The sequence below is a fragment of the Sinocyclocheilus grahami genome, unplaced genomic scaffold (genome assembly GCF_001515645.1).
Source record: "Sinocyclocheilus grahami isolate Dianchi unplaced genomic scaffold, SAMN03320097.WGS_v1.1 scaffold42.1, whole genome shotgun sequence".
NCBI lineage: Eukaryota > Metazoa > Chordata > Actinopteri > Cypriniformes > Cyprinidae > Sinocyclocheilus > Sinocyclocheilus grahami.
The window spans coordinates 350,654-368,335 of NW_015505221.1; the positions used below are offsets into that span (position 1 = coordinate 350,654).

The window sequence follows — 17,682 nt, forward strand, 5'->3', positions numbered from 1 at the left end:
ACACACACACACACACACATACACATACACACATACACACACATATATATATGATTTATTTGTTATTATTTATATTATATATTATATGTGTGTGTATATATATATATATATATATATATATATATATATACTGTATGTATATATGTTTATTGTCATTAAAAATGCAATACAGTATAATATAAAGCTGTATGATAATTGTATGAAATGTTTATAACATTACAATTTTTGGCAATACTTAATATGGTAAGTGCAGTGTGTTGCTGTATTTAATCTATTAAAATTACGTTTTGCTGTTTTATTAGGCCGGGTGTACACAATGCAAGTTCGAACACTCGGGAGGTCATGATCCAATGCAGAAAATAAAACGATGAGCGTGCAAATGATTTGGTGAATAGCAGAGACAGGTCTTGTTCTACAGGGGTGTTCAAATGAAAGAAAGAGCACCCTCAGTTGAAGCTGTAATAATAATATTACAAATTTGGCAATCAATCCAGTGCCTCTTTGTGTCTGCGCTCTGGAGAGTCAAAAGTTTCTCTTTACGTCTTTTTGCAGTGGTGAGCAATGTAGCCAATCACTGACATACCTGTTGATTTCTTGAACGCAATGGCCAATCAGAGGCTTTAATGTTAGAATCCACTCACTGCTCGCAAAGCTGGAGTTTTGTCCTGCGCTGTTTTCTGCACACTTGCAAATCATCTCATTATATGTTAAAAGAGAGATTCGTTGTGTAGTGTAGAGAGCTTTATTGATTATAACGAAACTTTGTTGGATCCCGATGAACTAAGATGAGTGAATGATTATAAAAGGATCGCTCTTTGCGCCATAGCAATGAATGGCACAAAATATATTTGAAAATAGATGTGCATTAAGGCTAGAGAAGCCTTATTTCGGAAGCTCCTTCAGTGGAGCACATTCAGCAGAGAACAGCATAGTTTGTGTGTGTGTGTGTGTGTGTGTGTGTGTGTGTGTGTGTGTGTGTGTGTGTGTGTGTGTGTGTGTCAGTGTCCACACAGCTCCAATTGCTTCCTTTAAATCAGTTTGAAGCCCAAGCCTTGCCCCATCTGTCTCGGCGTGAAGCCCCTCGCTCCTCACGGCCCGAACTGCACACAGCAATAACGCCCCCTAGTGCCTACAAACTCCAGGGAGCAACTGTCTACCTGAAGAACACCGCTGAGGCTCATTACCATGTGCCAATCTATATTTGTTAGGGTTTTTTCCATAGTGAAATTAAGTATTTGATAGTGTATTGGTTATGTAGCATTGCCCTTTTAAGACAAAAACTGATCCTCATGTCATCCATCATAATTTGAGAATGTTCCACAGAGCATCTTCTGCTTCGAAGGGAGCCAGAAAAGTAGTAATTATCACAAATGATCTTATTTACCTTTGACTTTATGAAATTATGTTATGGGGCTGAGAATGGTAAATAGATTCTTACCAGTAGGTTCGGTTAATAAATTATCTATTAGATTGTAAATGACATCATTGTGATGAAACACCTTTGTCTTTACAGGCTACCTTGGCATTGCTGGTGTTGGTGTTTTTTTTTTTTTTTTTTTTTTATTTTTTTTTGGGTGCTTACAAACTCCAGGGAGCAACTGTCTACCTGAAGAACACCGCTGAGGCTCATTACCATGTGCCAATCCTCACTAGACATTCCTTCAGTTTATTTGTTAGGGTTTTTTTCCATAGTGAAATTAAGTATTTGATAGTGTATTGGTTATGTAACGTTGCCCTTTTAAGACAAAAACTGATGCTCATGTCATCCATCATAATTTGAGAATGTTCCACAGAACGTCTTGTGCTTCGAAGGGAGCCAGAAAAGTAGTAATTATCACAAATGATCTTATTTACCTTTAACTTTATGAAATTATGTTATGGGACTGAGAATGGTAAATAGATTCTTACCAGTAGGTTCCGTTAATAAATTATCTATTAGATTGTAAATGACATCATTGTTATGAAACACCTTTGTCTTTACAGGCTACCTTGGCATTGCTGTTGTTGTTTTTTTTTTTTTTTTGCTAATGTTGTTGTAGGAAGCACTTTTTGGCTGGATTTTGTTTTATTTATTTTTTAAGCTGTGCTATATATCAAGCACCAAGCCAAAATTGAGCTGTAGTTTTTGCTTATCACAAATTATCTTATTTGACTGTTACTGTGACTTTTCTTTTACTATTTATTTATTTATGTATTTATTTATTTATGTATGTATTAGAAAATATGAAAAAAATTAAAATATTATAATTGTTTATAATATAATACTATATATAATGTTTTGTTATTTTATAATTTTATATTTTTATATTGCAATAATATGCACCTAGCATATAAACAATTTTATAGTTAGTTGAAATGTTTATTGTTTTAATCATAATGCTGTTTTCTTCTAAGCTGTTGCTGTTCAGACTATTACACAGAAAGCTGTCATACTTTATTGTCTAAGTTAAGAGATTAATGCACCATTTTCTAAGGATGTGTTCTTTCTTTTGAGTTTTTTAACTGTTGAATCAGATTTACATTTTTCCCTTTTAATAGTTCAGCTTTTTGGTTTTGCACCGTCTAGGTTTTTTAATGCTAAAAAGCTTCCTGTGTGAACAGCCTTTGTGAAAATATGATTTATGATTTTTCCTTACACACTGTACAACCAAAAATGATCCTGTTTCACACTTTTCCATCCAATATCCAGCTCACAGTGGGTAAACTTTGCTACCAGGGTAGACCTGGACAGTGCCACATTTGAGTTCGATTCATTTGAACAGAGCACAAAACCAGATGTTCACTCTCTCTCGTCAAAAGTGCCGGGTAGAGCTCTGTAGCCCCGAGCGATTCAGAGGATCGTTGCGCAGCGGAGAGGTGAGAGGGAGTGCTTTGATTGCCAGCGTGTGTGTCTCTTCTGCTGGAGGTGATTTGCAGCACTGTTACTGCTGCTCTTTTTCTTTTTTCCCTATAAGCAGAGCGCTATGCTAGATTAGCATTTAGTGCATTTCTACAGGCTTGTCGACAGCACAGGGGCCGTGCTTCATCATCCGTCGGTGATTCACACAGGCATTTCAATTGATAATGAGATGGTGCACTTCTTCAGTGTCATGCTGAGGCCGGGGAAAGCGAAAGTGCTCTGATAGAAAACAACCAAGGAACACTGCGAGGCCTTTCGTGAAGATCTTAAATAACCATGCGCAGGGTTTTGTGAGGCCCAAAGTAAGATCTTATGGGAAAATGGCCCTACTGAAGTAAAAGTTGTCATATAGCATAAAAAGATCCATAGAACCACTGCAGACAACACACTGCAGGAGCATTTCAGTCAACCAAAACATATTGTTTTACTATTTGTTGCAACTAAATTGTATCCATTTGTTGAATAATGTCTGTTTTATATTCTGTTTTAAGTGCACCTGGGAAACTTACAGATCTGACTGCAGTTATGAAGTAATAATGTGAGTTTTAAAAATCTCAGTAAAAATGCCAAAACAAAGCGAAATAAACCATGAAAGATGCCAAAGGCTTTTTTATATGTTGGACCAGTGGATAAACATAAGTGAATACATATTTCACACAACCTGTGTGATTTTTTTAATGCATGCATTGCATTTAAAGTATAATTGATAAATCTACATAGATCAAACTGCAAAATTGGAGTTATTTGCTTATTATTCAAAAATATTTTTGAAAGACGTTTCTCATGCTCACCAAGGCTGCATTTATTTTATAAAAAATATATATATAGTAAAAACAGTACTATTGTACAATATTATAACAGTTTAAAATAACAGATGTAATTTATTCCTGTGATGCAAAGCCTAATTTTCAACATTACTCCAGTCTTCAGTGTCACACGAGCCTTCAGAAATCATTCTAATATGCTGATTTGCTGCTCAGCGCTTACTATTTTGTATGGAAATTTACACACACCACACACATATGTATATATCGAGAGAGAGAGAGAGAGAGAGAGAGAGAGAGAGAGAGAGAGAGAGATATGAATGATAACTCAAAAAATGGAACACTGAAAAGTGGGAAGCTATTACTTTTTGAAAACTTCGAAGACTTACATCTTTTTTTTTCCCGGCAGATGATAAAACAGGTCTAAATCTGTTAGATTTACACTGAAGGATGGACCAGAGCCATATCTAGAGAGTATCAGGGAATAAAGACTGGAAAGTGGACTTTTGACTTGGCCAAAATGCCTTAGCAGCCACATAGCAACATGCTAAAAACCTCTCAGAACTTATCTGCGCTCCCACTGGCATTCGCTGGGTTGTGTCATTGTGCATTTTCATTAAGTTCAACTTTGCTTAACTTTGTCTCTCTCGCTAATGCTGCCTCAGATCGCCAGCCCTCATGGAAAATTAATGACTTCTGGTTGCTTTGTTGCTGCAAAGCGCTGTCAGTGTGAATGCGTTTAACATTAATGAAATAGCATTATATTTTGTATGGAAATTTACACACACCACACACATATGTAGAGAGAGAGAGAGAGAGAGAGAGAGAGAGAGAGAGAGAGAGAGAGAGAGAGAGAGAGAGATATGAAATATGAATGATAACTCAAAAAATGGAACACTGAAAAGTGGGGAGCTATTACTTTTTGAAAACTTCGAAGACTTACATCTTTTTTTTTCCCGGCAGATGATAAAACAGGTCTAAATCTGTTAGATTTACACTGAAGGATGGACCAGAGCCATATCTAGAGAGTATCAGGGAATAAAGACTGGAAAGTGGGCTTTTGACTTGGCCAAAATGCCTTAGCAGCCACATAGCAACATGCTAAAAACCTCTCAGAACTTATCTGTGCTCCCACTGGCATTCGCTGGGTTGTGTCATTGTGCATTTTCATTAAGTTCAACTTTGCTTAACTTTGTCTCTCTCGCTAATGCTGCCTCAGATCGCCAGCCCTCATGGAAAATGAATGACTTCTGGTTGCTTTGTTGCTGCAAAGCGCTGTCAGTGTGAATGCGTTTATATGTGTGTGTTCATGTCTGCTCATGTGTGTGTTTTATAGCTCTGAAATATCTCTTCAACCAGACACCAAATGAGTTCACAGCTTGCAATAACATAATATATTGTGACAATCCCCTGCCAGTTAATCTCTCCTCACCTTCTCCACACTCTCTCTCTTGTTTAAGTCCCGCCCTCACAGCCGTACATCCAGCTGGAGTCTGATGAGCCGTGGGTGGAGGGAGACGAACACACGGTGACCTGCATCGCTCCTGATGCAAAACCTCGTGCAGAAATCACCATGTTCAGAGGTACGCCGTCACTTAAGAGCCCGACTCTTTATTATGTCCATTAAGTGAAGCTCTTATGAGAGAATTACACTGTAGATACACAACACCGATAAAAGATGAAAACTCTCGCTGGGAGCTTTCAAAGCAGTAGCTGTAAACTCAAACCAAGAGACTTCATGATTAATTTACTAAGTTTGTGTCACGCCATCCCTTGGCAAGAAGTACCTCGAGGCAGCCTACTGACTCTATAACTTCTGGGGGTTTTTTTCTTTCTTTTTTCTCAGATGGAGAGGAGCTGACGGAACCTGATTCTTTCACAATGTCAGGCTCACAGGATAAACTTCTGAACACTCATGCTGAAGTCATGTAAGTCTGTGTGCGAACAATGAAGGTGTAGAAGGCTCTTTGCAGTTGAATTCTTGTCACCACTTTACCTTTTATTGTATGTCCTTCGCAATTTGTCATTTTAAAATTAGAGAATAGCTAAGGTCATTTTTTGATATACTGTATATAAAGGCAAAGACGCAAAGGTTGGAAGAGATTGACCTCTTGAAAATTAAAAAAAATATATAACTTTCAATATGTCATTTATATTTCACCAACATGTCCATTTTTTATTGAGGGACGGTGGTGTAGTGATAGGGCAATAGGCCTTTGGGTATTCAAGCAATATTTCAAGGAACAGTTATCCCAAAAATTTAAATTCTCATATTTATCCACCTTCATGTCATCACCTGCATGTTTTTATTTATTCTGTGAAACACAGCAGATGTTTATCAGAAGGTCCAGGCTATATTTCCAGTGTAGCTCCCAAATCTTATTTATGATTGCATTCAATTTAAATAGTATTTATATTTAGAGGTGGGAAACTGCCAGTATACCTTTTCTGCAACATTTTATAGACTTTTAACGATATTTAGCTGGACTGCCCTGCTTTTAATGTCACTACGGAAAGGTTTTATTCAGAAATTTCTACTTAAATGTTATTATTTTATTTTTAATTGTTTAAAAGGTCTCACCAGGAGAATTTCTATGAGATACCTTATAAATATATGTAACTTTCTTTGAATAGAAAGTAAAAACAACAGCATTTATTTGAAATATAATTATTTTGAAACATTAACTGAACTTACTGGACCCAAATAAATAAATAAATCAGAATAAAGAATCAAATATGCCATATAGCAGTCAGTCATGACACTTTATAATAAATGATGCTTGAGTCTTCTTGAGCTGGCACATTTTACTTTGTACACAAGTGTAATTGTAAGATTTGAGAGCTACAGCAGAGGGGAAAGATTAAGTGAATTCTGACCTACATTTCCATACTTTCCTCAAGCAGAGCTGTCATGTGGCTTCAGAAGACTTGAAATATAGCCCCAAAGTGTCACTTCATGGTGATTTTTATTTATTTATTTGGAACTTGAAAGCCTCACTTTCACTTTTATTGTATGCAAATGAGCAGCCTGGACATTCTGCTTAATGTCTCCTTTTGTGTCATACAAAAGAAAGAAAATCATACCAGATGAAATGATGTGCGAAATGACACTGGACTTGTAGAGTCTTCCGTACCAGGATCCCATTTCAGTAGTGTTACTACCTACATGTTTTCTTTATTAAAATATCTTTTTAACTTTACATGCAGCATAATTACCTAGACTGACCCAGATTTTGCAGCCTCATAAATGTTTAGTCTATATGGGCAAATCCATGTGGAGTTTTTTTTTTTTTTTTTAGAATATCTTCTGCATTCCACTTTTGCTGCACTATTGAATAAGGTATTGCTGACAAAACAAATCTTGAAGGCCAGGTACTGTACAATTAAGTGAACGCTGGCAGCGCTCCAGGCTGGCAAATGGAGTAAAGTTATGAGCTCAGTGGGTCTGTGGGTAATTGTGGCAACATCGGGGATGAGAGAATGCCACAGTGTGAAACGCATTAACGCAATTCAACCCCACTCTCTCTTTACAGCATAAGGGCACGAAGTTCAGACAACGCACGGCAGCTGACATGTCGAGTGAAGAACCCAGCTGCTCCTCGAGCTCTCGAGACTAGCATGACCATGAGGGTATACTGTAAGAACCCTGCCATCGTGTAAATTCACACTGAATGTGTTTACGACTAATTACTCCTAATCATTAATGGTAATATGTATTTTTTATTTTTGTGTGTGATGGGAAGAGCCAGAGGATTTGGTATGTGAAATCTCAGGTCGAGCAGAGTTTAATTAAATGGAGCACACACTGTAAATAATGAAAACCACCATGACTTTGAATTCATCGATTTTCTCGCACAGTTCTGAGTTCATGGCCACAGCTGTGTGACTCGTAGTCAATTGGGCCTTTTTCCTGTCAAGTAATACTCTTGTTCCTTTCACTATGAAAAGAAATTTGCCCTTCACTCTGAGATGATAACACAAGTACAAAGAGTATACCCTGAACCATTAAAGTAAACATGAAGCACTGTCTACCATTTTACTTCCACAATGTGACTTATTTTCATGAGAAACAGGATATTCGAGAAAAAAATGTTGATTTTATTAATTGGCTATTGTGAAATGTGGTTTTTAAATAACTGTTAAAGTCAAAATGTTATTTAAAATCTAAATACATTAGGTTACAACAACAAAATTGTTTAAGGTTTGGTTTAGATGGAAATAACTCCTTAAAATCATAGTTCACCCCAAAATGAAAAATGTGTCATCATTTAGGCTACTCATTATTATATGGAGCTCCTAAAGGGATACAGTGATGGTTAAAAAAAAATTGCAGAGTTTCTCGGAGGAACACAAATGGTTTACGAGCAAACACAAAAGGGCCACATTTTAACGATAAGCGCATGGTCTACAGCACACGGGTGTGTCCGAATCCACTTTTGCTAGTTTAACGACGGGAAAAACGCTCATAGCCCGGCACATGGTCCAAAAGGGTTGTATTTATTCTCTTAATGAGTCATGGTTGTGTTTTGGGCGTAGCGTGCAATAAACCAATCAGAGTCTCAATTCCCTTTAAGGCCAGTTGCGCTCGCGCCATGGTGTATTCGCTATTTACATGGCGGAATTTGCAAGAGCAAAGACTGAATGCTTCTCCAAAGAGGAAACGGATCTGCTCGTGCACAAGGTTAAAGCACGCGAGCAGACCATCTACGGGGCTCATTAATAATCTTTTACATTGTAATCCTTTCATTTTTAATATTTGGCATGTTTGTGCGCTGCTGCGCGTCCCTGTGTGTGTAATAAGCAGAGTGTATGTGCATTGTTCACTCGCCTATAGGCACATATTACTAATGCGCTCTTTAATTAACAAAAAATAAAAAATATTGCGCCATTGACTTTAGACCGGGTTTCAGTTGGTCAGTCTATTTCAGTTGCCTCAAAATAGCAACGCACCAACAATGCACCTGAACACACCTCATTTTCAGACCAGCACATCCATAGGCACACAAATGGGCGCAAATGCATTTGCTATTTAAACAATGTGGCGCAGGACATGAAAATGATAACTGCGTCAGGCTGAGACTAGGAAAAAACACTTGCGCCGCACCTGGCGCCGCATTGCGCCGGGTGTATGATAGGGCCCAAAGTTTCTAGGTCAGATGCAATATTTTTGTGAGTGAAGTGAACACAGAGTTTTGCGAGAGAATGCAAAGTTTGTCAGGGAAATGTAAAATTTTTGCAAGAGAACACAAATGTTTTGCGAGCCAACCCGAAACTTCTTGTGAGAATGCAATATTTTAGCGAGTAAAAATCAGTTTTGCTAGAGAATGCAAACTTTCTTGGAAGAACTTAGTACTTTTGCGAGAGACCACAAATGTTTTATGAGTGAACACAAAGATTCTCAGGAAAATGCAATACTTTTGCTACAGAAAGCAAATGTTTTATGAATGAACGCAAAGATTCTCAGGAGAACGCAATACTTTTGCGAGTGAATGCAAATGTTTTATGAATTAACGCAAAGATTCTCAGAACGCAATACTTTTGCGAGAGAATGCAAATGTTTTATGAGTGAACACAAAGATTCTCAGGAGAACGCAATACTTTTGCGAGAGAACGCAAATGTTTTGAGAGAGAAAGCTAATTTTTGCAGGGAAACTCAATACTTTTGCGAGAGAACACAAATGTTTTGAGAGAGAAAGCTAATTTTCTCAGGGAAACTCAATACTTTTGCGAGAGAATGCAAAAGTGTTGTGAGGGAACACAAAAGCATTAAAATAGCCTACTCCTCACAGCTTATGTTTTTTCCATCACCTTGTCACATTAGGGGCTCTGTATCATTTCAAACCTTGCTTTCTTCTGTAAAACATAAAATATACTTAAAAAAAAAATTGTTGTCCATACAATTATTGGGATTCAAAACCACATTGAACTCCACTGACTTTTATGTTACGGACAAGAAACACTGAGACATTTTTCACAATATCTTTTGTGCAAACTTTTTTGGTGAACTATCCCTTTGAGGAATCAATCGCAGGTTGCCATGTTCTACCAAGTAGGTTGATTTTTGTTTCATGTTGACTTCAAAAAGAAACACTTTTCAAATCAGTTTTAGTGCATCATGTTTCACCACATAATTTTTCCGTTTTAAGTCACTTTGTAAGCTTATCTGTTATGTTAGTAGGTGAGCTTTGATGCAGTCTAATGCACATTTTAAATTCCATGTGATATGATGCATTTCACAGACATACGCTTCTACCGAAACGCCAATCACATTTGTTCTGCTCACTAAATTTATGCTTTAAAACACTGCCCCCCCCCCCCCCCCCCCCCCCCCCCCTTTCCACTGCCCATTTTCATCTGCAGCAGATTGTGAGCAAGATGGCACTTTGTCATGGCAGACTCTCAGTCCTCCATCGCGCCCGCTTGATTGGGGCAATAACAAAGAGTGACCCAACCCCATAATTTATTTTATGGCAAATGTATTATTCAGGAGCCCCACTGTAATTTATTTATGTTCCACATTGCCTTATTACAGTTTAAACATCTGTTATTTTGGTTTATGGACTGGTGCCAGTGTGTGGGTCACTCTTTATACTTAATGGTTTCATCAAAGGGACAAGCGATGTCTTCCCGCTGCACTGGCATTAAATATCCTCGATTTAACAATGTTGTACGGGACTAAAATGGAGTCATGCTCTTCCTGAAACTTGTGGTCATTTTTCTACCCTTCTCTTTCTTCTTCTTCCTCCATTTCATCTCTCTTCACTGGCACTAACATGAAAAGAAGCCCATCTTCACAGAACAAAGGCGAGATATTTTGTTTTAATAATATTTTCCCTCCTTCTCGCACACGAACCATTCCTCTTTTCATTTCTTCTTGAGAATCTCGTGAGCCGTGCTGCGATGCTTGCGAATACGTACGGATGATTCAAACTTCTATTGATGTCGTAACCCTTCATTCACTTCCTTCAGTTCCCCCGCAGGCTCCGGTGATCATGGGATTAGAAAATGAAGAGGTCAAAGCTGGTTCCTTTCTCAGGGTGGTGTGCATGTCGTACGGGGGCAACCCACTGGCCACTCTGCATTGGACTAAGGTGAGAGAAATATGAGAAGTTCATCCTTGGTTGCCCCTTTTCTTTTTCCGGAATAATTACTTGGCCTCTTCCTTTGCTTGAATAGGATACGAAATAAGACCTTGAGTTTGTTTTATAGTTATCGATTAAAATTGTATTTCCCACAGATTAAAGAAAGATATTTTAACAGTAACACTTTACAAAAATATCCCATTAGTTAATGCAATAACTAGCATTAACAATTAGCAATACATTTTTTACAGTATTTATAAATTTTTTGCAGCATCAAATACAACTGTTCTTTGTTAGTTAATGTTAACTCAGGTCCATTATATTGAAGATACAACTTTTGATTTTAATAATGTACTGGTAAATGTTGAAAATAAAATGAACTAAGATTAATACTTTCTTTAGAAGTATTTTTCATTGAGTTAATGTTAATTAATGTAGATAACTAATGGTAACAAATGGAACCTTATTGTAAAATGTTACGGTTTTTGTTACCGTTACGAATGCATTGAACACAAATACATTTGTTTAAAAAAAAATAGAATTCTTAAAATGAGTCTAAATGTTGTTTCCTATGTCACAATTTTAAGAAATATTACATCTTTTTTTATAATTAGGGAAAACCATATGTTTACAGGGTTTAATGCAAAATGTTGGACATATATGTAAGCATGTATTGTTATAATTGTTAGAAATATAAATTATTGTGTATTGTATTTTACTTATACAACATATTTACATATACATTTAACACACACATATATATATATATATATATATATATATATATATATATAAACATATAAAAAAAAAAAAAAAAAAGATAAAAATATGACCCAACCCCATAATTTATTTTATGGCAAATGTATTATTCAGGAGCCCCACTGTAATTTATTTATGTTCCACATTGCCTTATTACAGTTTAAACATCTGTTATTTTGGTTTATGGACTGGTGCCAGTGTGTGGGTCACTCTTTATACTTAATGGTTTCATCAAAGGGACAAGCGATGTCTTCCCGCTGCACTGGCATTAAATATCCTCGATTTAACAATGTTGTACGGGACTAAAATGGAGTCATGCTCTTCCTGAAACTTGTGGTCATTTTTCTACCCTTCTCTTTCTTCTTCTTCCTCCATTTCATCTCTCTTCACTGGCACTAACATGAAAAGAAGCCCATCTTCACAGAACAAAGGCGAGATATTTTGTTTTAATAATATTTTCCCTCCTTCTCGCACACGAACCATTCCTCTTTTCATTTCTTCTTGAGAATCTCGTGAGCCGTGCTGCGATGCTTGCGAATACGTACGGATGATTCAAACTTCTATTGATGTCGTAACCCTTCATTCACTTCCTTCAGTTCCCCCGCAGGCTCCGGTGATCATGGGATTAGAAAATGAAGAGGTCAAAGCTGGTTCCTTTCTCAGGGTGGTGTGCATGTCGTACGGGGGCAACCCACTGGCCACTCTGCATTGGACTAAGGTGAGAGAAATATGAGAAGTTCATCCTTGGTTGCCCCTTTTCTTTTTCCGGAATAATTACTTGGCCTCTTCCTTTGCTTGAATAGGATACGAAATAAGACCTTGAGTTTGTTTTATAGTTATCGATTAAAATTGTATTTCCCACAGATTAAAGAAAGATATTTTAACAGTAACACTTTACAAAAATATCCCATTAGTTAATGCAATAACTAGCATTAACAATTAGCAATACATTTTTTACAGTATTTATAAATTTTTTGCAGCATCAAATACAACTGTTCTTTGTTAGTTAATGTTAACTCAGGTCCATTATATTGAAGATACAACTTTTGATTTTAATAATGTACTGGTAAATGTTGAAAATAAAATGAACTAAGATTAATACTTTCTTTAGAAGTATTTTTCATTGAGTTAATGTTAATTAATGTAGATAACTAATGGTAACAAATGGAACCTTATTGTAAAATGTTACGGTTTTTGTTACCGTTACGAATGCATTGAACACAAATACATTTGTTTAAAAAAAAATAGAATTCTTAAAATGAGTCTAAATGTTGTTTCCTATGTCACAATTTTAAGAAATATTACATCTTTTTTTATAATTAGGGAAAACCATATGTTTACAGGGTTTAATGCAAAATGTTGGACATATATGTAAGCATGTATTGTTATAATTGTTAGAAATATAAATTATTGTGTATTGTATTTTACTTATACAACATATTTACATATACATTTAACACACACATATATATATATATATATATATATATATATATAGTTAATCATTTAAACAACAAAAAAATTAAGTTAAAAATGTAAAAGTTTTTTTGTACTACAATACATTGAATATTAAACAGATTATGTCAATGAATTATTAATAATTATTTATTATTGTATGTTGCTGTAATTGTTGATACAGTACAATTGTGAAGGTCAAGACCTCTGAGGTGGGAGAATCCAAAATCATTACTTTTTTGGGTAGAGGATATTAGGTTAATTTTATGATGGAATAGAACAAACCAAAGAACATGGGATTTGTGCCTCTAAAAATTCACGAGACACCAAAGTGTACTGCCGTCATGGAAAGTGCCACATATATAAATTGGTCCAAATGTTACGTTAAGCAGGTAGCTGTTAGATGAAAAATAATGGGATGCCTTCATTCAACCACGTGAGAGCTGTTTACCAAAATGCTTTGCAGGCCAATTACCATGAATGTTATGCCAAAAGGTCACAGTGGAACATAGGTTGCTAAAGTAATTTGAAGCTAGGTAGAATCTGGCAGGTGCACCAGTGGTTGTTATATTCTCGAAATTGTCTCAACCTCAGGAATTATGAAGCATTGGCATCTCAAACAGCTTAATAAATGTGATACAAAGCTTCAGCGCCGCTGAAAATTCTGCTGCAACTGTGTCGGAGGACTAACTCAAGATAACAGCGTGCATATGTTCACAAAGAGACTATGCTGTGAGCACAGAATGAAGAAAAACAGAGCGTTTTTATAACATTTCTCTTTATATCATAACTCTGAGAGTGGCTCTCGGGTAATGTTAAGTGAACTGCCCTAGTGTCAATTTTTCTCTTAAATAGGACATTAAGAAACTATGATAAATGTATTTTTTTTAATTAACCCATTTATTTAGTAGTTAGTTTGTTTGTTTGTTTGTTTGTTTGTGTCTGTGTGTGTGTGCGCGCGCGAGAGTCTGTGCGTGAGTGAATTACTAAACTCAGCAAGCCTAGGGGAAAGCTGAGAGCTGCAACCAAGAACTTTATTAAATGTCTGTGTTTAGAGACAGAGAGAAGATGTCAAGCTTTAAATCATTTGCAAGTGAAGTCTAGACCGCCGAATCTACTTTTCAATTCATGTAGTGTCCCGCAGACAGACTCACAGTGGAGACTCTCAGTTTACTTTGATAAAATGTGTCAGTCCTGACATCTCTAATAATTTTCAGCTAATGCAAATGTTAGTGTCTGCAACACTGTTGACTGGATGACTGATCTCAGACACAAATGTCTTTTTCTAGAATTAAAGTTTGCTTCTATATATCTATCTATCTATTTATCTTATCTGTCTGTCTGTCTGTCTATCTCTATGTCTATCTGTCTGTCTGTCTGTCTATCTGCCTGACTGTCTGCCAGCCCGCCCGTCCTTCAGTCCATCTATCCATATATCTGTTCATCTGTCTGATCTGTCTGTCCATATATGTCTATTCATGTCTATATGTCTATTGTCTATATACAGTGGGTACGGAAAGTATTCAGACCCCCTTAAATGTGCTGCCTGTCTATCCATCTGTCTGTTTTTCCATCCATTCATTCTCCTATCCATCTATCTATCTGTGTCATCACTTTTCTCTTTTTCAGAACGGAGAAGTCCTGTCCACTAGCTGGGAAGAGGACGTTGTGTCACGTCAGTCCAGTAGTGTGTTGAAAATGACGGTGAAGCAAGAGGACAATCATGCTGTGCTGCGGTGCGAGAGCGTCAACCAAGTGTCTCGTTCACCAATGTCCCTCACACGCACTCTGAGCGTCCTTTGTGAGTAGTCCAGAACACATTATAGCTCTTAATCTTAAACTTCTACTCAAAAACCCATCAAACTTCTAAGAAGACCACAAGCCTCTTGTTGCTAGTGGTTTTCAAAATAGCCTTAAAACAAAAGCTTGATCTTTCATGACATGCTCTCACTTACCATAAGCCAATTACACATGGCTGTATCATGGCTGACAAGTAAATCAGGTCAGGGTTTTTCAACCTTTTAGGACATGCGCCCCCCCAAATTGGTCTAATTTCACTTGCGCCCCCCCCCCAACATCCAACAACCTTCCCAACCGGTATTACTGTAGTCACACCAAATTACTTCATTACAGTTTTTCTCAATTGCTTTGGCACATTTTTCTAAACAATCTTAACATTCTCTAAACTGTGAGTGCAAATGTCACAACTGTTTGCTGGAACTTCAGAACTTTATTGCATGGCTGCAAAACATTTCATTCATGCTTCAAAACCTAGTTATCGTGTCAGTAATTTGGCAAAGGCTACCAAAATATAAAGTATTTTTGTCATCGTGTGAGCCACACTGGTCAAAATGTTTAATTGTTTTTTCACCATGACAGTCAACCATGGAAATTAAGGTTTTATAAAAAAATCTGATATTTGTTGAGAAGAGTCAATAGTACATAGAAAAAAAAGTATATGAACATTTGTATTTATACAGTACATTTACTTTTGTACAAATGCATTACATATAAGTGAAATCTTGCTTGTCCAATTACTGTACATTTCATATTTCTTATGTTACCACAAATACTTCTTTTGAATACTTCAAAAATTATTCTTGGTGGACATCCTGTCGCTCTTGTTGGTCAGGCCAAAGATTTTCATCAACATCACATCTGATGTTTTCCATTGCCATGCACCGGGGAAAAAATATCCTTGATTGCCACACCCATCCCCTGCAATGATCAGCAGTGATGTCCTCACATGCAGCATTCATGGCATCCAACAGAGACATCTGATCTTGTGGTCTATGATCATACACTTTCACTATTCCTCTCAAATGGCACCTTGTATAGTTGTTTCATAGTCACTTGATGTCTTTTCAAAACTCTGTCTATGGTGGAAATGCTGACAGAATTTATATTTGCGAAGACATTATTGTCATATATGATAATTTACATATTAGCTCTCTTATCCTGATGGAATTGTTGGCTATGACCATGTTGCAAATTTCTTGTTCTTGCTGATGGTTAAATACTGCTGCTCTGCCACCAGCGCAAGGTTGTTGTGCGGTTCTATAGAATGTACAAATAGACTTGCATTTACCTTTACAATATTGTTGTTTATAAAAATGCTTTACATACTGTAAAACAAAACAAAACAAAATACATATTTACTTGTTTTCCCTACGAAAGGTTTGCACAATTGATGACACTGTGGACCGGTTTACATTAGGCTGTACTCTTCGACCAGCCTCTTCCATTGTAAAACCATGATTTATGACATGATCCACAAGTTTGGCTCTGATTTCAGCAGAGACTCTGACTCTTCTATTTCCACCTCTTCCTCTATTATGTCTTCCTCTAACACCACCACCACGTATTCTTACACGTCTTCCAATTGCTCTTCCACGAGCATGTTGCTGCAGTTCAGGGTTGTGGAAGTCCTCCATTCTTAGTGATTGTGCTGTGGGCAATCTACATATATATGCTCCCAAACTTGATTGGTTGAATGGTTGATTCAAATTGTATTGCAATTAGAGGTAATTTGCCAATTTAGCAGACATTACAATCAATGTCAATGTCAGATATTTATGGAATATACATGCGTGTATACCAATTTTTCATAATTGAATGGATCGTTTTGAATGTGATGGCTTACACAATGAAAAATGTTTGAGAAGTTGTGAACAGTTTGACAGTTTAAGTGAGAATCGGCTCATCAGTTTTGATCAACAAGCCATATGCAATTAGTTGTTGTGCAAACTGCAGACAATTGTACTTACTGTTTGCACACATGTGCCAAAGCATTTGCAATTTGCTCAAATCAATAAGAAATTCCAATCTGATGTGAACAAGAAGCTAATTGTTCAGAGATCTGAACTTATTGTTTCGGGAAAAAAAGTTTAATTCGAGAATTGAGCCAAAGCAATTGAGAAAAACTGTAATATTAACAAAAGCAAATATCCATTAAAGCAGCGAACAATTTTTCTTTTGCTCTTTTTTTTTTTTTTGAACTGTGTGTTTATTGAACCTTTTTTAACAAAACACTGTTACATAACTTTTACTTTCAATATTGATACATGAAAAGTAAATGAATAAATAAATAAACACTAAGAAAGAAAGAAAAAAAAAACTCATTTAAAAATAAATACAAAAGTCCCTGACAGCACTTCAATAAATGCACCACATACTGGCAAATTTTCTGCATGGTTCAAACATTAATATATATTAGAGCTATTTCCTTCAAGCAAATATGTTTCAATAAGTGCCCACTTCTGTCGAAAAAAGTCAGATTTTAAGTGCAAGTCATTTTCTCAAATATATATATCTGTTTCAGTCTTTGTGTCCATTCTGCTCTTTTGCTCTTCTTGATTAACATTATTTACATAAGAAATGCACGGATCCGTTATACTGATGTACATTTGATATTTTCTTTACTGTTTACATTCACTTAAAACAACCGACTGTGCTTACAAGGATACTTGTCAAGACAGCCATTGGTATTCACCTGCTGTCTGAGAAGGCTATCTGTTTGTGCACTTCAGGTGTGAGCGGTGCGCATAGAAACGCTCTATCACAATGTGTGAGTACCGCATTGAGATGTCTTGGGCTTAAATGGCTTAAAATTACTTAAATGTTTAAACTGACAAGACTTAAAACATGTGAGAATGAAAAACTTTCTCGAGGAAGCAGCACTGGCCTGATCGTTAAGATAGTTTTGGGGGGCTAAGGTGACAGA

The 17,682-nt window shown here is 36.4% G+C and overlaps 1 protein-coding gene across 1 annotated transcript in view; it reads left to right on the top strand.

Moving 5' to 3' along the window:
* LOC107582260 (nephrin-like) overlaps positions 1-17,682 on the top strand; it is a 67,923-nt gene that overhangs the window by 20,598 nt on the left and 29,643 nt on the right. Inside the window, 5 exon segments of the mRNA XM_016268034.1 lie at positions 5,124-5,246; positions 5,510-5,591; positions 7,197-7,300; positions 10,633-10,754; positions 14,589-14,760. Of these exon segments, the coding sequence (XP_016123520.1) occupies positions 5,124-5,246; positions 5,510-5,591; positions 7,197-7,300; positions 10,633-10,754; positions 14,589-14,760 (603 nt within the window).